Here is a 22,295-nt window from a genome sequence, read left to right as displayed (position 1 = left end):
GCAGTTCTCCTAGTTCAGCAGACCGTGGTGACGGAGAGGCCGCCATGGCCCTCCACCTAGTAGGTACAGCTGCCCTTACCGCTCTTGTCACTGCATTCACCAGTTCCTCCGCTCTCTGGTCTACGTCCATGTCCAGATGCATGTCACCTTCCGGTGATGGAGGAATGTCACACTCCCTCGCTAGGCGTTCCCAATCGGCTCTTCTGTAATTTAGTTGTACTTCCCACCCCGTGGCCCAGCGGCACTCTCTTTCTCCTAAGGTGAAAGTTATCTAATTGTGGTCGCTTGTGGTGGCATTCTCTGTGACTCTCCAGTTTTGAATATTGTTAGCTGTGTTTGGAGTTACAAGGGTGACATCAATATTTGTGCCCTGTCCTCCTCCTGCAGCGTAGGTAGGAGGATTGCCAGGCCTGTTGGCCACCACAAGTTGTGATCCCATAATAAGTTCCTCGACTTTTTCACCATTAGCATCTCTTGTGCCACTGTACCACAAGGGGGATTTAGCATTAATGTCGGCTGTTATTACAACTTTTCTTCCCCGCAACGCCGTGGTAACTCTCGCTAGGTGGTCTATGTAATGTTCTAGGTTGTCCCCATACTCAAAATACATGTTTATGAGAGTTATGATTCCCATAGGGGATTGAAGCTCCACGACGTTACAGTGGCTAGTTGTGAACTGTGAGAGTGTGGTGACTCTCAAGAGTTTATTTGTGATTATAATCGCCGCCTTCGGGTCATCGCCTCTGCTGACTATTAGCCAGCTCGCGGCAGCAAAAGCTATTTTCCCAGCCAGGGAGTATGGCTCCTGTAGACAGAGTACATCTAATCTCCTCTCCTCCCTTCGAAGCTCCTGCATTACGAGTCTGCTGTTATGAGTGTTAAGCTGTCCAATAGTTATTTTTGTCATTAGGAGAAGTACGTATGTATTCGGTCATGTGGCCAGGTCTTACTCCAGTCGAAAGCAATTCGTCCATGTGCTATTACTGATTGTTGGTAAATGTCGTCAAGATCAAATTTCTCACCTCGTCTTTCGAACACTTTCTTGAGCAGGTCTCGCAAGGCTCCGAAGTCGGTGGGGAGATTCACTGATTTTAGCTGGATTCTGTCAACAGCCTCCATAACCGAGAAGGTTATTCCTGCCGTCTTCATGTCCTACACGGACCACATGTCGTAAGGCAGTGGTCACGGTAGCCGGCTGCTCCAGTCTAGATAGTTGCATGGTGTACTCCAGGTTGGGGTACACCCTAACCGGATCGACTGGTGGCAGTCTAACTATTGGTGTGCTTTGTATAGTGGGGCTCATACTTGAGCTTGTCACTATGTTTTCTTGAATAGGTTGTTTGTTTGTATGATTGTCTTTAGATGTTGCCACAGTCACAGGATGCCCTTGCCGTTGTTGGTGTAGTTTCGGCTTTGTTCCCCGGCTTCCAGAGAAGAGAGTTTCAGCCATGAGGGGGAGATTGGTTTGTATGCCTATGTCCATTGTCGGAAATTCAGTTTATATGGCTTTGACTTTTGTTTCAATTTTAGTGGCGCCCGAAGGCGACCTCAAAAAATCCTTGAATCTATTTGCCCTCATGGCATCCCTCTCCCTTTTGCTCGGGGACCTTCGCTTTCGCATCCTGTTCGGTATGCCGGGCTCAACCATAATCAGTTCTGGAGATTAATCTCTGCTCCAACATTCTGTATGTCGGGAAATTCCTGCCTGTTGCTCTGCAAGACTTTTTCCCTCGATTCTTGCATGGTATGCAAACTGCCGCCGCCTTGCAGTCTTTGCGGCTGTGACCGTTTTCCCACACTTAGTGCACGCCGGCTCCCTGGTGCACAGCCTTAAGATGTGATCCAGGTCACCACAGTTGTGGCAACGAGGTACCACGACAAAATCTCTTGTATTGATGGCATGAAAACCAACATATAATCTGACCATTGTTGTTATGTTCATCCATATTGCGGCTGATACTTCGGCGACGTGATGAACAACATCACGACCCCGTGGCCCAGTCTTAAATTTTAACTTACAGAAGCTCTTAAATTCTTCTTTACTTATTTCATTAAAGTTTTGTTGTCTAATTGTTTCTAGGAGTTCTTCGTTTGTCATGATCGTGGGAATGTCATATAGTATGACGAGAGGATTTCTTTTCCTCGGTGGTTCTTATTTAACCACCGAGTTCAGTTTCTGGTTATTCAACAGTTTGTCTTTGTCTTCCTCGGAGGCAACTTCGACTATAACGGAATTTCTGCTCGGTTTTACCTTTTTGATTCTGATTTTGTCTCTTACGGGGTCTATATTTTTTGTGAATAGTTCTTGTATTTTCTTAACGCTTGTATCCTGCCCAGACAGTGTCCTAAGGAAGACTGCTGTGTCTGTTCTTTTTGTCAATTTGTCGATAGTGCCTCTGGTCGTGTTTTGTGGGCGCTTAGTGGGCGCTTGCGCGGCCACGGCCGCCCACGTCTTTGCCGGTTGCCTCCTTAATCTGTCATTCTCCTTTTCAAGTTCTTCCACCCTGCCTTCAAGTTTAACGTGGGCAATAGCCCATGCTGCCAGTTCATTTTTGATGATGGCAAGTCCAGCTTGGCTTATCTTGCCATTCTTTATTTGTTGCTCCATGAAGGTACTATTTGCGGGAAGGTCATCATAGTAGTTGGCCATCAATGTTTCCGTAGAGAAGTCGAGCTATGATCGCAACCACTGCTGCGGAATGCTCGCGAAGGCAGTCTTTCCGGAGCAGCCTGCCTTTGGGCGGTATTGTGGGGCTAAAAAGCGTCTAATGACAAGTTTTTATTGGTCATTTTCTTACATACTCCATGCCCTATTGTCACGTTTCTTGTAGATCGGCATGTGTACGACCGCAAGGCCGACGTCACCCTCCAAATCCAAGGTGAACCTCATTTTCGAATTAATGCTTTTCGGAGAATTGTAGAATTTATGTAGCTCTTACATGTTGCGTGGCATTATAACAAACATGTCGTCCACATAGCGTCGGCAGCAAGATGGTTTCAGTTCAACATACCAAAACGCCTTACGTACGAATTATTCTATTAAAGTTGTCGGTTGCTACAGGGGCCCAAAGCCACCCCATAGAAACCCCATCACACTGTACATGAAATTCCCCCTTATCTATCCTTAAAATAACTAGACTGCAAACAACCAGAAAAAAATTAGTACACCTGAAAAGACATCAATTTTGATCTGATGAGGGCGTATGCGACCTAGGGGATAGTAGACGATTTCATCATCAGCCGCCAACAGATACTGTAGTGGCATAGCTACCACAACGCCATCTGTGTCTAGGGAATGCTCAAAGCCAGAAGGCTCCATGTAGTGCAAACGTGTGAAGCAAGCAGGCAACCATGCCATGGAGATTCATTCGAGCTTCCTACAGCCAAACGAGAGAGTCTGAAAGGGGTCAGACTTTGGCCCTCCGAGTGGCGGAATCGTCATTTCGGAAAATTGCCGCACAACTTGGACGTGCAGCGTCAGTTGTGCAACGAAGCTGGTAACAGTGGTCGCTTGGACATTCTGACACCCGTAGACGAGGTAGTGGACGTTAACGCTGCACGGACGCTCGCCAGGATCTTCGTATCTTAAGGGCAGCAGTGGTAGACTCTACAGCTGCCACAACACAGGTAAGAGGGTTTTTGAGCCCTGACGTGTCTACACGAACTATTGCGAACCGCTTATTAGCTGTGGGACACACAGCTCTAGCCCGTCTTCCACTCGTGCTATGACATCGACGTGCACAGCTCGAGTAGTGTCGTCAGAGAATCACTTGGAAGACGGAATGGCGAACCGTGGTCTTCAGCGATGCCTGTACGCAAGTGTAGGTCGTTTGTGGGTACGACGTAGAGCCGGTGAGCGCTATTTTTAGAGCGCATTCGTCCAAGACACACTGACCTTATGGTATGGAGTGCGATAAGGTTAACCTTCCCTTCATCTATGGTGGTTCTGGATGGGGCGCTAAACAGCACTCGGTATGTGCAGAAAGTTGTTGAACCCGTTCTTGTCGCGTTCTTGCAACTGGAAGATGTTTTGTTCGAACAAGATAGTGCTCGCCCATACATTGCACGTGAAACTCTACGTGCTCTGCATGAAGTGCAGCAACTTCCCTGGACAGCACGATCTACGAATTTGTCTCCATTCGAGAATGTGAGGGATACGGTGGGACAAGATGTGACTCGTGCGACTCGTCTGCCGACAAGTCTCACAGAGCTACGTGAACAGGTCGAGCAGGCTAGCATGACGTATTCCGGGAGCGTATTCACCATCTGTGCGATCGACTGGATACCAGAGTCAGCGCCCGCATTGTTGACTAATATGGTTGTTTCATAAACGCTTGTGCTATTGGTCTTCAAATGTAGTCATTTCATGTTACCCATATGCACTGTTGCAACAATAAATCTTGAGTGAACTGGAAACCTCTAAAAGGTTTTTTTCCGGCGGTGTAATTCTACTAGGTCACATACATCTCCATGGTATCTTTTACTGGGATGTTAGTAAATAAATATCAGATAATGAAGCTCACCAGTACATCAATTGTGGAGACTTGCACTGGGCGTAATAAATCTAAGAAATTTATTTTAATTCCTTATTCTTAAATGAGTAAGAAGTAACATACTTAGCCAATGTGTGACGCTTTTAGAGTGGGGTGAAAAGAAACTGGCCAGACAATGTAAGGATACGCACAGAGATATACTCGTATTTCTGGCGCTAGGAGATAGCTATTGATTCTGTGATATTTTGATCCATGACCAAATGTGAAGAACTTTAATCATTACTGGAAGGATACGTAAGCCATTTTATTCTAAGCATAAGCATTAATTATTTATAAAAATGATTGACAGTAGCTGTCTGGACCATTCAGGTTGGGTCAAAGCAACACACACACACACACACACAAGATTCAGTGCCTGACATTTCACGTTCGCAGCATAGTAACTCCATGTACTTAATCTAGTAGAGCTCACCAGGATAAATCTTCTTCATATTCTGAAAGTGAAGACGAATCGATCCCTAAATGTCAAATCTGATTGGCAAAGGTGTAATGCACTACATGCATTTGAGAACTCATTTTCAGGGCATAATTGCTATTTAACGGCTGATTCAAGCTATTTCACTCACAGTACCTGATGAAATTTATAGCACTTTTTACGAGCTGATTTTACACTTTCACCATGGCAAATATATCGAAATTAGTTCATTCTCGATTGTCCAAATGAGAAGATAGTGGTTTCGAGACACTGTATTTCTTCATTGGTATTTGACTTCTTATGGCCTGTCATTAAAAAGTTGAGAATAAGAAAATATTCGTCCAGATGTGTACTCTGAGCGCTCCAGTTTTCTTCGAAGTTATGTCCCGTGACAGTTTTATCTTACATTTGAGAATACTGCATTTTAGTGACAACTCTGCCATTCGTGGAGATGACAGTTTGTTTTAAATTAGGAAAATAGCTCATACAGCTCGTATGACGCTCTGCAGTGCGTTTAATCCATAAAAAAATCTCTGTGTCGATGAAAGCCTGTTATTTTACAAAGGTCGCTTATCTTTTAAACAATTTATTCCTTAGAAAAGAAGCAGGTTTGGAATCAAGACATTCATGTTGTGCGACTATAAAACTGGACACGTCTTGGATTTAATTGTATACACAGGCACAACAACAGAAATTGAAATCCATAATTTCGGGAGATCCGAGGATATAGTGGCAACACTAATGAAGCCATACTGTAAACATGGACATACACGTGCGTTGACAATTGATTTACAAGTCCAGACATATTCTTCTGGCTTCACTACCTTAGAACCGCAGCATGCGATACTGTGCGTAGCAACGGGCCCAATTTACCGAAGCTAAAGAAGAAATTGAAAGGAAGAGAAGTTAAATTTGCGTCAACGGACACAATGCCTGCCAACAAGTGGTGCGAAAAGGGAGAATCGTTGATGTTGACTGCCTGCAACACTACGGAAATGCGTGACACGTGAAAGACGATGAGGAAGTAACAAAGCCGCAATGAGTTGTCGACTACAATGTAAGTGCAGGCGCAGTGTACTGACAAACACACACTGGATGCTTCAAGTCCGAAACAATATTGAATAAAACAAAAAAAGTATTATTCCTACCGATCGTTTCAATCGTGAATCATCCAAATCGGTTAAGGTATTTTTAAAGTTTAGCTGAGACTAATGATTCGAAATTGCGTCTCGGCATCCAGACACGACCCTCGAAAGTTGTTTGCGGGCGAATTATTGCTAGTACAGACGACAACGTTCGATCGTTACGGATTCTCCAGCGTTTGCATCGTAAGCTATGTACAGAAAACTGATAATTAAGTATCAGCATGTCAAATAAAACTCAGATGTATACAGAAACCTTATGACAATTAGCAAGAACTACCTGGAAGTGAAGTAAAGCCTTTGATGAGGAGTTACATGTTAGCAGTATAAGCAGTTTCAGTTTACGTTACGTTTGTCGAGGAATTCATCTCTAGATTCAAAACTTTGGAGTAAGTATCCAGATATACTGTGTTTATTTGTAACGTCGGTGGTCACACTCAGACTACCAGACAGTAATTAGTGCCCTGGCTCCAGAAATACTCAGCATAGGCCGAGGTCGGTCGAGTGAATAGCTCAGGCATAGACAGCAGTCAGCGGAGATGGCTATCAGCGCAGGTAAAAGGATCAGGCGACCTCGACGCGCGATCGAGACGGCCAGCTGCAAGCGCAGCTTCAACAGCCGAAGGGTTAAACTTAGCGAAAATAAAACGAATTTTAATGTATATATCGAAAATAAAACGAATTTAATGTAATATATATATATATATATATATATATATATATATATATATATATATATATATATATATATATATACTGCAGATATCTTATGAAAAAACCCAATACATGGAAAAGCAGCTAGAAAATAAATCCCCTTTAATAACAAAATATGGTAAAATTGCACAAGTCTGCCATTTTAAATACCTCGGTGAAACTATACAGTCCTCAGGATTAAACCGAATTGCCAATGAACAAAGAATCACCAAGCTCCAGAAAGCCTACAAGCTAACATGGACGCATTACAACAAGAAGTGCATTTCGACAGATGCAAAATTCAGGCACTATACAACAGTGATTCTTCCAGAAGCAATCTATGCAGCTGAAACAATGGTAATTGATGGTCATTCTAAAATTAAGGAAATAGAAAAGCAGGAAAGAAAAATCCTCAGGAAGATTTACGGTCCAATCAACAAAAATGGCATTTGGATGAAGAGACCACAAAACGAGCTCTATAGAAAGATCAACATAGTAACAGATGAAATCAGAAAGCGCCGAGCCAAATTTTATACACACATCTACAGGATGGAAGACTCCAGAACAGCAAAGAAATTGTTCAATATTATAACAAGGAGTAAATGTGGCACGGAATGGCTGAAAGAAGTCCAGAGGGATCTACAGTAGATCAACATAAAAAATCTCGAAGATCGCACCGAGTGCCGGCATAAAATCACAAGTGTGAAGTTTGGGGAAAGAACATCGCGTCAGCCTGGTAAAAAATGGACAGAGGAACGGAAGAAGGAGCATTCTGAGAGGATGAGGAGGTTTTGGGAAGCAAAGAAGAAAAACATCTGAAGATGAAATTATGAATTCAAGTTCAATCGCTCTCCTAAAGGGGAACAATCGTTATAATAATAATAATATATATATTCCTACAGCAGTGGCACTAGTAGATTTGTTATTTATTACGAATGTCATAATTAAATGTGATATCTACCGTTAACAGATACACACAATAAATCGAACACTATGTAAGTTGTTGTGGACTGGCAAGACAGCCAATCCACAGTGACGGGTAACCGAAAGGCACGCGCTTAAACTCACGCAGGCTGGCGTGAGGTCTGGAACAGGATACGTAATGAATGCTATAAAGAAAAGTACGTAGCTGCTGGAATACTTAACTTTAATCCACAATTGGTGAACATTGGTCTTGTTACTGTACATGCTTCATTAGATACATAGCAAAGGATAAATGGCGCCTTGCTAGGTCGTAGCAATTGACTTTAGTACTGCAGGCTATGCTAACTATCGTCTCGGCAATTGATAGCGTAATTCTCAGTGAACCTTTCCTAGCAAAGTCGGCTGTACAACTGGGGCAAGTGCTAGTAAGTCTCTCTAGACGTGCCGTGTGGTGGCGCTCGGTCTGCTATCACTGACAGTGGCGACACGCGGGTCCGTCGTATACTAATGGACCGCGGCCGATTTAAAGGCTACCACCTACCAAGTGTGGTATCTGGCGGTGACACCACATAAGTAGCTTCCTAAATTGTGCTTCTGAAGCATTACTACATGAACTGAATCCCTTTGTGTGGCTAAACTATGCCGGCCGACAGTTTGGCAGGGGTTTGCTATGAATAAAGCAAGGCTAAGGGAATGGTGTAGAAGAATTGAAGAACGCCGCAGCTGTGTTGATGATGACGAAAGCCCTGAGTCTTAGCACAGCATTAGCCTACGAAAATGGAGAGGAATGGTTATGAACGATCTCCGAACACTATCACAGAAGTCGCTGATGATGTTGGCGCAGTGAATGGCTCACGCCATCAAATTCTTTTCGAATGTTTTTGGTACGAAAGGTGAGACAGACAAAATTTATTTCCAAGTTTTTCAATCTCCAACAAACACTGTGGCCAACGACAGTTATTTAGGAAGGCAACAACGATGCAGAACTACTGAAACGTGTCATTATAGTTGAAAACACGTTGTTTTAATGCAAAGATCAGAGTAAAATCTCATCGCTGATGTGGTTAAAAACTCTTCCAGATGTAGACATTTAGATGTGTTTCTGGGATTGGAAGAAGTGTTGGCATCCAGTTGTGGCGGTCTTCAGCCCAAAGACTGGTTTGATGCAGTCTGCAGGGAAGTGTATCCTGTGAACTCCATCTCTGCATCACTGCCGTAATTTATATCCATTTAAACCTGCCTGCTATGTGTAAACACGTCCATCCATTACCTAACTGGGAATTCCTTAATGTTTGAGAACGTGCCCCCTCATGTAGTCACGTTGTGTCCCAGTTCGATTCAGTACCTCCTCATTAATTCATTAATTATTCGATCTGCTCACCTAATCTTCAGTATTCTTCCATAGCACCATATTTCAAAAGCTTGTGTTCTCTTCATGCTGATTATTGTTCACGTTTTACTTCCAGTCAAGGCTGTACTTTAGGTAAATACTTCCAATAACGATCTTTTAACAGTCAAATTGCTATTAAGACGTTAATAAGTTCCTCTTCTTCAGAAATACTCCTGCTGCCGTTGCCAGTCTACATTCGATATTCTCTCTCCGTCCGCCATAGTACATTACTTTCCTGCCCAGACAGCAAAACTTATCTGCTGCTTGTAATATTTCATTCCCTAATTTAATTCTCTCAGCATCTTCTGTTTTAATTCGACTATATTCCGTTACCCTTGTTTTATTTATATTGACGGAGATCTTATAACCTCTTTTCATGACACTACGAAATACGATCGTCAGATACTCTTCCAAATCCTTTGTCGTTTGTGACAGAATTACTGTGTCTTCAGCAAACTTGAAAATTTTTGATACTGCTCACTGAACCTTAGTTCCCTTTTCGAATTTCTCCTTTGCTTCCTTCACTACTCAGTAGACGAGAGTTGGAGCACTTTTCAGACTTTCGCCTCTAGCCAGCCCTATAATAGAATTTTAACATATTTGTCAGTTCGTTTCAAAACATAGCATTCACTTTGTGTGCAGTTGTGTTTTAATGCAATTATGAAAAATTACTAAGGAACAGTAATATTTTTCCAAAAGTGAAAATCTAAAACATGGTGATGTTCCTAGGAGCAAATATATTATTCAAATTAAAAAGTTTTGCAATCGACAAAGTTTAGTCAAAACTGTATTTAATAGTCTACCTCTTACATAATTACTCTGTTACATATCATCAATCTGTAAGTGAAATAAAATTAAAAAGAAGTATTATCAAAAACCAGTTACAAGTTAAAAACATTTAAAACGGAAGCTACTGTCAGTTAACACAAACCTCCGTTTCGGGGAGAGGGAAAATTGTTAAGGCACCAGAGAAACCTCGTCTTTTGCAAATATCCTATGTTCCATGGGAAAGTGACCTCCTGTTTGAAGGTAAAAGATGGTGAACGACTGACGAAGTATGGCTAAACTGTACCCGCATTATGTAAGTAGTGGTGAAAATATACAGAATTTCACTTTTCAAAAAACTCTGTAACTAAAGAATTAACAGTATACTAAAAATAGCCTTAATATGCTATACAGTACTTAAATGTTTACAACTCGTAATAGTTACAAACCATGCACGACACTCAAGCGCATGTGTCACACCAACAAACAACAGTAGAAAACTCCAAAAACTGCTTGTGCGGCTTCCTTCATAAGCTTCTAGAATCAAGCAATAGACTGTAACACCGACCAGAAAACATCATCTGTTCCTAGGTACGCTACCCTCCAGGTACAACACACTCCCCTACAGACTAAATAACATCGGGAATGGGCCACAACCTTGTCTCAGTTCCATCTCAACTACAATTTCCCCTCCATATTCTTCGACTCTGTAACTGCACTCTGCCCAAGTTGTAAACATTCTTGACTCCCTGCATTTTGTCGCTGCAACCATAAAAATTCCAAGACAATACAGTCCTAACAACATTGTCAAAAGCTTCCTCAAAATCTATAAGTACTATAAACGCAGATTAGTTTACTCAGCTTGAGCGGTAAGGGGCGATCTGTAGAACTTCTTAGCCAAAAGCACCTGTAAACGATCTATACTGTAGATTAACTGTTTCAGCATGCCTGTTTACCATCTTCAGATGCGTGAATTCATCCATAAATATCAAATCATACACAGATAAAATTATGTGTATAATAGCAGGTGTATTTTAATAGCAAAACCCTGTTACAACATATCTGTATAAAAGGTAATTGCATGTTTCCTATACCACATATACAAGTACACATCATCTAATTGTTGTAACTACGTGAATTAAGGATGTTATCCACTATCAATATATTTATGTCACTTTTGTATTCGTGGTCGTTATTTAGGTTGTCATCCGCAGTATTACACTACATGTTGTAGCTACATAGGTGTAGCTGAAGGATGTACGATGAGTTAGATGGTAGACAGTTGAGAAGAATGCCTGCGACGTGTGAGGACAGACAGAGATTGGAGCAACACTTGTTCAGTTTACCCCCTTCCGCTGTTTTATTGGCCTTCCGAAAAATATTGTTAGTCATATTGTGTGTCATTGCCAAAAGGGTTACGGTCTCACGTTTTCTTTCAGGTTTGCATTGACGGCTCCGCTGCCTAAGGGGATAATTCAAATCAAACGTGAATGCAGACGTGGCATCTACATTGAAAGTCAAGAAACAAACGCGAAAGACCCTCCATTGACGATACTTTAACTGAATAAAATGAATTGTGTGCCATTTCAGTAGCTGCTTAGACAGTATCAGTTTCATCACTTATTGTTACAGTAGGTACTTGTACCAGGCACACAAATGGAGAATTTGACTGATAATATTTCGGAAGTACCTACGCACTAAAAACTTGTGACAGTTTAATACATTCGCTCTAACCACCTCGTGTCTGTCATTTCACATAGCTGCTTTCACGAAACTCTTTTTTAGAACAGGTGCTATCTTCCCAGCTACGGACTAGACATGGTTGTTAACGTAAAGATGTAGGTAGTAAGGAATTGGTGGTCTTGTGACATTGGTTGCGTCTTGGAGACAATGACACTGCAGCAGTAGAGAATCTTGGGGTATACCTGAATGGCTGGACAACGAGAATTTAAACAGAGATGATGTCATTAGGCGGATGTACTCGGTTGCAACCACAAACAAGTTGACACTGAAAAGAATTCAGAAAGCCCTATCCCATCCTAGACTTCTTCTTCGTTCAGCAATTGGAAGTTCGGGTCTCGGCAGTTGTTATCCTGTTGAGGGGTGGCGTGTTTGACTAGTAATCAAAGTGATTAAATCGTCCGGGGTTCGGGGTTTGAACCTCGAAAGTTCTTAAATTTTGAAAAAAAAAAAAAAATCACGAGCAATGGCGACCTAAGACCTTCGGCATAACAAGTCACACTCCTGCAAAGGCCTTGTCAGAGATGGCGGAGGAGCAGACAGATGTTCATGACACTCTCCTGCTCTTAGGGTGGGACACTACCGATAAAAGGTGGAATAATCAGCATTGTTTAACGGTATGAGGATGCAGAGGCAAATGGAAACCATTGCCTTAAGGACTGGAATGTGTATTTGCAGGTTACATGGCCTGTAACTGCAAAAGTTTCATGATGATCTCTCCGTTCGCAAAAGATTCCGCACTAGTCCCACATTGGGATCCCAGGGAGGCGACTGCAAAGGGAAGGCTGACCAAGATAGCAGACTGAACAATCAACAAAAGGAGAATGTTCTAGGAATCGGTGTGTGGATTGTCAGAAACTTGAACAGGTAGGAAAGCTAGAAAATATGAAAAGGGAAACGATTACGCTCGGTACAGATATAGGGGGGCTCAGTGAAGTGAAATGGAAAGAAGACACTGATTTCTGCTCAGAAAAGTATCGAACAATGTCTACATCACGAGAATGTGTTATGACGGGAATAGAATTCCTGATGAATAGTAAGGTAGCGCAGAAAGTGACTTACAATGAACGGTTTGAATCAACAGCAAAACAAAACCGACAACAATAGCTCGGGTATAAAATGGCTCTGAGCACTACGGGACTTAACATCTGAGGTTATCAGTCCCCTAGACTTAGAACTACTTAAATCTAACTAACCTAAAGACATCACACACATCCATGCCCGAGGCAGGATTCGAACCTGCGACCGTAGCAGCCACGTGGTTCCGGACTGAAGCGCCTAGAACCGCAAGGGCACTGCGGCCGGCAACAAGAGACATACTTCAGCTGATTGACGAAAGATGGAAGTACAATAGTGTTCAGGCAAATTCGGGAATACAGAAATGACATAAATAGGAGGAGCAGGTAAGTAAGGCGTAATGGCTGCACGAAAAATGTGAACAAATCAAAAGAGAAGTGACTGTCGGAAGTACGGAATCAGCATAGAGAAAAATCTAAACATCCGTTTCTGAAATTAAAGGCAAGGGCAGTAACACTGACAGTGCAATGGTAATCCCACTGTACAACACGGAGGAGAATTCAGATAGTTGGAAGGAGTGCACTGAGGATCCCCGAGAGGGGGAGGAATTGTCTGACAACGTGACAGAAGGAGAAACGCGAGTCCACAGCAAAGAGATAGGGGATCCATTATTAGAATCAGAATATGGAAATCCTTTGGAAGCTTTAACATCGAAGGGGTTAGATAACATTCTGTCGGAATTTATAAAATAATTGAGAGAAGTGGCAACAATTCGACTACTCACGTTGCTGTGTAGAGTGTAAGAGGCTTTCAATACGCCATCAGATTGTCGCAAAAACGTCGCCCACACAATTCTGAAGATAGCAAAATCCGACAAGTGCTGAATTATCGTACAAGCAACTTGATAACTCATGCGTCCAAGTTGATGACGAGAGTAATATACAGAAGAATGGGAAATAAAATTGAGGATGTGTTACATGAGGATCAGTTTGGCTTTAGGGAAGGTAAAGGCACCAGAGAGGCAAATCTGACGTTGAGGTTGATAATGTAAGCAAGACTGAAGAAAAATCAAGACACGTTCATATCATTTGCCGACCTGGAAAAAGCATTCGACAATGCATAATAGCGCAATATGTTCGAAACTTCGAAAAAAGACTGAGAAAGGAAGACCAAGGACGAAGTGGTCGGATTATAAAGGGTGTTACCCAGGGATGTAGTCTTTCGCTCGTACTGTTCAATCTATATGGGTATCAAAGAATTAACAAAAAAAGAAAAATGTTGAAGTGTGTGTGTGAAATCTTATGGGACTTAACTGCTAAGGTCATGAGTCCCTAGGCTTACACACTACTTAACCTAAATTATCCTAAGGACAAACACACACACGCATGCCCGAGGGAGGACTCGAACCCCCTCCGGGACCAGCCGCACAGTTCATGACTGCAGCGCCCTAGACCGCTCAGCTAATCTCGCGCGTCAAAGAATTAACGACGGATATAAAAGAAAGGTTCGAGACTGGGGTTATGATACAAGGTGAATGATAAGCGTCGCTAATGACATTGCTATCGTCAGTGAAAGTTAAAAAAACGGGATGAATTAATACAGAATAGCGGATTTACAGTACATCTAAGGAAGACGAAAGTAATGAAAGGTAGCAGAAATGAGAATACATAGAAACTTCACGTCAGAAGTGGGGAACACGAGGTAGATAAAGTTAAGGAATTCTGTTACGTAGGCAGCGAAATAACCTACGGTGGACGGAGCAAGGACATCAAAAGCATACTAGAACTGGCAAATGGGGCATCCCTGACCAAGAGAAATCTGCCAGTATCAAACACACCAGACCTTAATTAGAGGAAAAACATTTCTGTATGGTACTGAAACATGACCGTGGGAAAACCGGGACAGAATTGAATCTAACCATTTTAGATGCGGTGCTACAGAAGAATGTTGAATATTGGGTGGACTGAGGAGTTTCTTCGCAGAATCGGCGAGGAAAGAATATATTGAAAATACTGACAAGAGGAATGGTTCAAATGTCTCTAAGCACTATGGGACTTAACATCTGAGGTCATCAGTCCCCTAGACTTAAAACTACTTAGACCTAACTAACCTAAGGACATCACAAACATCCATGCCCGAGGCAGGATTCGAACCTGCGACCGTAGCGATCGCGCGGTTGCAGACTGAAGCGCCTAGAACCGCTCTGCCATCACGGCAGGCGACAAGAGGAAGGGACAGGGTGATAAGACATGTGGTAAGACATCGGGGATTAGATTCCATGGTACTAGAGGGAGACGCAGAGGATAAAAACTGTAAAGGACGACGTAGATAGGGATAAATGCAGGCAATAATTTAGGAGATAGGTTGCAAGTGCTTCTCCGAAATAAACCGCTTGGCACTGAAAGGCAGCATCAAACCAGTCAAAAGACTAAAAAAAAAAAAAAAAAGTGAAGAATTCCACTCATGCGTGCTGTGACAGTAAAGTGGTTAGGACTGTGTTGCGTATGCCGTTCGATGATTGTGCAGATGTCTTTCCTGAGACATAAGGTTTTAGAACGTCAGTGTACTTGAACGTACACGGACCAGCGGGATATGGACCTTTTGCGCTTCTTGGAGGTGGGCGTGGCGACGCCGCCGCCGGCACCAGCGGCGCCGACCAGGGCGGTGCAGGCGACGGGGGGCGGCTGGCGCGCGCTGGCCGCCACGTAGACGCCGGAGAAGACGGACATGCGGCGCCCCGCCGACGCCTGGTGGTGGCGCCGCAGCAGCAGGTACACCGACACGCTCTTCACGATGGCGGCCCGCACCTGCGGCACATCACACCAGTCACCATCCACGCTGAAACCTGCTAGCGCCGAAGCGCTCGCCGCTGGTCACCCAACAATGGGCAGCACTGACTGGATCCCCATTTATGGGATGGGAAACTTTGTTGCCAGGTATCAGTTTCCTAAGTCGTACGAAATAATTTATGAAACAATACATTACAAGGTTTCTGAGTGCCGTTAAGTGTGAAGTAGGTGAAGTTAAGAGACTGAGTTTGATGGAAGCAAAATAACACATGACGCACCAAGCAACGAGGACATGAGATGCGGATCACCACGAGGAGAGAACATTTTCCCGGTCAAGAGACGTCTATCAGTATCAAACATCGGCCTTAAGCTGAGGAAGAAATTTCTGAAAACGCACGCTCGTACAGCAAAGTACGATAGTTAATCACTTACTGTGGGAAAACCGGGACAGAAGAAAATACAAGAGGCGTTAAAAAAGTATGCAACACATTTTCAACTTCGTTTGAAAAACTACGTAATTTGTTACGGGACATCGTGGAATAATCCAGCTCCAGTCCCTAAAATTTTATGAAGTTGCGATTGGCAGCGGCGCTATACGTAGCCTTGAAACTGGCGCCTGTAATGCAAGTTCGTTTCGAGCAGTCACTTGTCAGAGAGTTTCTTTTGCTGGAAAACCAGAGCATCGCAGATATTCGTAGATATTCATAGGCGCTGGCGGAAGTCTAAGGACCCCTGACAGTGAGGAGAAGCACGGTGCGTTGTCGGGCGAGGGGTATGTCATCATCGCAACTATGTCACCCAAAGCTGTCCGATCTGGGGCGCAGCAGCCGGTCACACTCAGCTTGGCTCATGCAGTGTTGGAACGAGCGGACACTACCATTCGAGGTGATCGACGGACTACAGACACCTCGCTGCTGATCTGGACGTGTCTGCTGGAAGTGCTGGCACTTCGTCCGCCAGCTGGGGAACTCTAAGTGGGGCGCCCACTGGATTCCTCGGTAAAGTCATGGCGACGGTCTTCTGGGATTTTGAAGGGGTTATTCTGTTTGATACCCTCCCTTGTGGTACAACGATGAGCTCTGAAGTGTACTGTGCTACTCGCAGGATACTGAAGAAACGATATCAGCGTGTCCGTCACCACAAAAATGCAAACCAGCTTCTCGTTCTCCATGACAACGCAAGACCTCACACAAGCCTGCGCACCCGAAAAGATTCCACAAAACCCTATTGGACTGTTCTGTCTTATCCACCTCGCAGCCCGGACTTCGAATCCTCCGTTTAGCCCAATGAAGGATGTACTCCGCCTGGTTGACGGGGAGGTTACTGATGCACCAAGATGTTCGCTTTGACGTCGACCAGTAGAGCGCTACCATGTGAGCACAAGGACCCGTCCAGTAAGGTGCTGAAAGGCCATAGTATTCAACGTAGATTATGTTAAAAATAGGGTTTTGTAGCCAGAAGAGTGGGGAATAATATGGTATAATGGAATTCTGAAGCAAACCAACTCGCTTTCGGACAAAATGTGTTACATAGTGAACATCCCTCATAGAAGTGTTTGAGATGTGGGGCTGTACGAAATTGTTGAAACTAGGTGGGCTGATAAAGAATGGCGAGGTTCTCATCAGTATTGGCAAAGAATGAAACATATGGAAAACGATGATAAGAAGAAGGAGCAGGATGGTAGCTCATGTGTCAGCTAAGACGTCGTGGAATAACTTAATTGGATACATGCAACAAATAATTCGAGGACAGTTAGTGCAAGTGCTACTCTCTCGAGCCAATCAGAAGACTGATGACATAAAAATCAAGACAAAATATTTTGAGACTGTTAAAAGAAGTGCTTAGTGTATAAGTTTTGAAATCGTAAAGTGCTTGTCCGAATCTCACTAGCTGTAACTTTTTTCATGCTTTTATTTAAATTCTCTATTTATTATCTGACTCCTGTTCTAAGATTCGAAGAGCACGATAGGGCACAGCCGTTCTCTATCCCCGATGTTATTCAATCTGTACGTTGAACCATCAGCAGATTACACATATGGCATAACTGGAAAGGCAATTAAATTTAAAGAAGATAGACTAAAATCTTCGAAGTTGGCGACTGACACCGTAATTCTATCAGACACGGCAAATGAGCTGGAAGAGCACCTCAACGGAATGGATAGTGTCCCGAAGACAACTTATAACAATGTTTTGACCAGACGAAACTAGAATCGTCCAGCGACCACTGTGGGTTCTTTGAGTGCTATGGGACGTGGTTCATTTTTTAACAACAGATAAAATATTAGTTTACTTTATTACATGAATGAATAGCAAGATATATTTAATTTGACACTATAGAATATTTACAACAGTCATCGACCGTGAAAGCATCACTTGATGCATACAATCACAAACTCGAAGTACAATGTTCAGATTTAGCTAAAGTATATATTCATATAAAACTCCACAAACACTACTCCATCACGACGTTGTTGACTGCTCAAGCAGAGGTCACAAACCGAGACTGAGCTCTTGCATGTGCGGCACTATATTGACGTCAGTGTGAGGGCGCTGCTTTGCTGAGAGGGAGGTGAGGTCTCCTGGAGCGTCATTGCAGTTTGCAGCGAACCCTCGCTATTATCTCTGGAATCGATTCGCGTTTCCGACTGTATTTGGCCACCGCGATCTCCGGACGATACCACAAACGTGAATATCGAAAAAAGTAAAACATGGGTGTTGAAAAGTAATTACCTTAAATCAGACCACGGTGAAAGAAACAGGTTAGGAAGTGAGACCCTAAACATACGAGGTGAGTCCTGTTATTTGTATTGTAAAGTAACTGATGACAGCCGAAATAGAATGGGTATTATTTTCGTGATGTAGGGAAGTGCAAGGGGTAAAAACTGCAGAGGGAGACGTAGACAAGAATACAGTAAGCAGCTTCAAATGGACGTAGGTTTCAATAGTTACCCAGAGCTGAAGATGCTTGCACAGGATAGAGTAGCGTAGTGAACTGCATCGAACCAGCCTCTGAATTGAACACCACAACAACAGTAACACTCATTTTGAAATGGATGCTAAACGACGAATACTGAGTCATAATTTTTGGATAAAAACCTGAATTTTTCATTTTTAACTGCCAATCATAGGAAAACCGATTAGAATTCGATACAGTCATGCTAAATGACTTATTATTAATGAAAAGAAGCTTATATACATAAATAATAGAGTTCACTCTCTATAAACAGAAATGCATTTGATTTTCTGTTTCATTTTCTATTTGATATTTCGCTCTTTCATATCGAATTCTTATTATTGTGAATATTCGCATTTTCTTGCAGTTAGTAATTTAAAATAAAATTACGTTATTTTCATTAGGGAAATTATGATTCAGTTATTTCGAATTAATATTTTCATTTGTTAATAACTAAAGCACTTAAATAAGAGTGCAAAAAAGTCTGTCACCGGGAAGAGTCGAGTTGTTGGACATACGATCACTAGACTTCGACGTTACACACTCAGTTCGAAATGCTTTTTACTTAAGAGCGCTAAGTAAACATTACTTTCAGAGGCGTTTTCTTTCGAATTACGTCGTACTGCATTAGGAAATTTAATCCTGTAACTGTCAAGAAAACGAAGTCCACTAGTCTTTACGCTTCCCCTGTAAGCTAGATACAAAACAAATACGGCCGGGCTTAACTAATATTGCATCCCGATAAATACTTCTCTTTTTGGCGAAGAGTTCTCGGGCTTCCAGCCGGGTGGCGATGTCTTCAAACTGCGCCAGAAGATGATGAGTATGTCACTCGTCGAAACGTCGCAGTTTGAAGACATCGCCACCCGGCTGGAAGCCCGAGAACTCTTCACCAGCTGTATACGCCGGGAAAGCATACATTCACACTTCTCTTTTTGTTTCTGTCAGTCGTTTAAGAACGTACACAAAAGACAAGACCTATCGATCATGGCCTGGCACAAATATGGCATCCATCTCATGCAAATAGTATGATGTTTGGAAAGTGAGACCATTTACGTGGTTCGCTGCCTGCTTCATTCGGAGATTCAGCTCAGGACTTTGCAAGCGTTAATGGTAGGGTTAATAGGTGGTAGCCTTTACATGTCTCTTAGCCTGTGGTTTCCACACCCCACACACCATTTGATGTTCTTATGCTACGGCTAAACGAGCGTGGTTTTCACGCTCGTTTAAACCGAGTTCGAAAAACGGTCAGGGTAGGCCCTAGGGTTCTTTTGTCTGCGCTGACATTTGCAGTGCGCACTTACTATAAGTATAAATTATGAGCGAAATTTGGTTGGATAAGAATGCCTTGTACAGGGTGTCCCACACAAACCTCCCTCATTTCGAGGACCCAGAAGAGAAAAACCACAGTAGATACGGCAATGGCAAGTGCACCACAATATAGAGCATCTCAAAGAATTTATATTCCCGCGTAAGAAATGCCACGTTTCGTCGCCAGAGTGCAGCATGGTCGCATGGAGTGAAAATAGCGACCCTACAGCAGTGCGCACAAGCAGTAGTGTGGTTTGCAGTAGCAAAATCGCTGATTACTGCGCAAAGAAATTATCGTCGTGTGTATGAATGTGATCCACCTGATGTGAAAGCAATTAAGGAATGGTATAGGAAGTTTCTGGCAACAGGAAGTGTTCTGATACATTCTGACGACGCACGTTGCGGAGTTTCAGAAGAGACAGTGAAGGACATCAGACAAACGTTTCTCAGAAGCTCACATAAGTCAATTCGTCAAGCATCTAGGCCTGTATAGACCATAAACCATCTAGACTATGGTCTCAGAAACTAATTGATATAAACTGGAACTGTTGGTGGTACAAGAGACTCACAAAGAGGATGAATACTCAGTATTCTATGGTGGATGTGTAGATAAACATGAATTTGGCACTGGTTTTGTAATACACAACAAAGCAGCAAATTCGGTGAAGGAATTCAAAGCTGTTAACAAGAGAATATCCTATACAGTACTTGGAAACCAGGTGTCAGACATCACATTCATCATTGTTCATGTAACTGACGATAAAACAGATGAAGAAAAGAAAGAGTTCTATGACCAACTAGAACAAACAATTGAGAGCACACCAACCAGAAATATCAGGATAGTTCTGGGAGATTTTAACGGGAAAGCAGAAAAAGAAGAATTCTACATACCAACTATAGGAAGGCACAGTTTGCATGATAAGATCAATGAGAACAGTCAGAGGATAATCAACTTAGCTATCTCAAAGAACCTGTGAGTAAGTTCGACTTACTTCAAACACAAGATTACCCATAAATGAACATGATGCTCACCAGATGGAAGAACCACCAACCAGATAGATCACATCTTGGTTGACTACCGCTATAGCCATAGAGTCATGGACGGCAGGTCATATAGAAGAGCACACTGTGTATCGGAGCACTTCCTCATTGTATGCAGGCGTTAACTCATGTGCACCTACATGCATAAGAGGAAAGGGACATTAGAACCTGCTTTGAATGTTGAGAAACTACGAGATAATGCCATTAAAGAAGAATATGCTATAGAAATCAAAAACCGTTTTGAGGTCCTAGAGACCATGGAACCAAGAGAGAACGTGGAGGAGAGGTGGAAAGAAATAAAGTCCACGGTAGGAAGTGTAGCGGAAGATATATTGGGATGAAAGAAGATACTGAACAAGAGGAAATGGTTCAACGAGACATGCGAGAAGGCTACAGAAAGGAGAATGAAGATGAGGGAGAAGTAGCTAGCTGACAGGGAGGATGAGCAGAAAAGGGAACATTTTATCAACATCAGAAGGGATACAAAGCGAATCTAAGAGCAGATAAAGAATGTATCTAACAAGTTTGCCAGAACAAGTTGAGGCAGGGAGCCAAAACAAGAACACAATACATAAAATATCGGAAACGTGGATTTCAGAGTACAATTTTTTTTTCATTAGAGTTAAGAATGGCAAATTGATAAATGACAAGGAACGAATTGTAGAAAGGTGGAAAGAATACTTCTCAGAACTGTTCAGTCACCCAGGCCCAGATGAGATATTACCTCCAAAAACTACAGAGGAAAGGAAAGATGAAGAAGAACGGGAAGTTAGTGAAGAAGACGTGAAGATCGCAATCAAAGGACTTAGAAACAACAAAGCCCCAGGGGAGGACAGAATAACATCAGAATTAATCAAGGAGGGAGATGAGAGCTTACACGTAGAGATACATAAACTGATCCAGTTGATATGGGAGAAGGAGACACTGTCAGAAGAATGGAAATTGGCAATAATATGCCCAATATACAAGAAAGGAAGCAAAATGGAACGCAGTAACTACAGATGAATCAGCTTGTTGAATGTAATGTATAAGGTGCTGTCCATCATTATCCTCAGAATATTGCAACCATTCATAGAGAACAAAGGAGTGCCAAGCTGGCTTTCGACCAAACTGATCGACAATATATCACATTTTCACATTAAGACAACTGTTTGAAAAACGCTGGGAATATGATAGATATCTAATGCCTGTTGGTCGATTTTCAACGTGCATATGGCAGCATCCACAGGAATAGGCTACATAATGCAATGCTTGACTTCAGAATCCCTGAGAAGCTAGTGAGAATGGTGTAAGCTTTTATGGACGGGTCAAAGGCAGCAGTAAGTTTCCGAGGAGCCACATCAGAAACACACTGGACTCGCATTCGGGAGGACGACGGTTCAATCCCGGGTCCGGCCATCCTGATTTAGGTTCCGTGATTTCCCTCAATCACTCCTGGCAAATGCCTGGATGGTTACTCAGAAAGGGCACGGCCGACTTCCTTTCCCATCCTTCCCTAATCCGACGAGACCGATGACCTCGCTGTCTGGTCTCCGTCCCCAAACAACCCAACCAACCCAAAC

General features: G+C 42.9%; 1 protein-coding gene across 1 annotated transcript in view; it reads right to left on the bottom strand.

Moving 5' to 3' along the window:
* The window catches only part of LOC124594708 (PDF receptor-like), a 371,973-nt gene that overhangs the window by 11,351 nt on the left and 338,327 nt on the right, over positions 1 to 22,295 (bottom strand). The window contains exon 13 of the mRNA XM_047133075.1: positions 15,238 to 15,446. Within this exon, the coding sequence (XP_046989031.1) occupies positions 15,238 to 15,446 (209 nt within the window). The remainder of the gene's footprint in view (positions 1 to 15,237; positions 15,447 to 22,295) is intronic.

The sequence above is a fragment of the Schistocerca americana genome, chromosome 2 (assembly GCF_021461395.2).
Source record: "Schistocerca americana isolate TAMUIC-IGC-003095 chromosome 2, iqSchAmer2.1, whole genome shotgun sequence".
NCBI lineage: Eukaryota > Metazoa > Arthropoda > Insecta > Orthoptera > Acrididae > Schistocerca > Schistocerca americana.
Note: the sequence above shows the minus strand (reverse complement) of the source record. Positions and strands in the feature narration are given on the sequence as shown.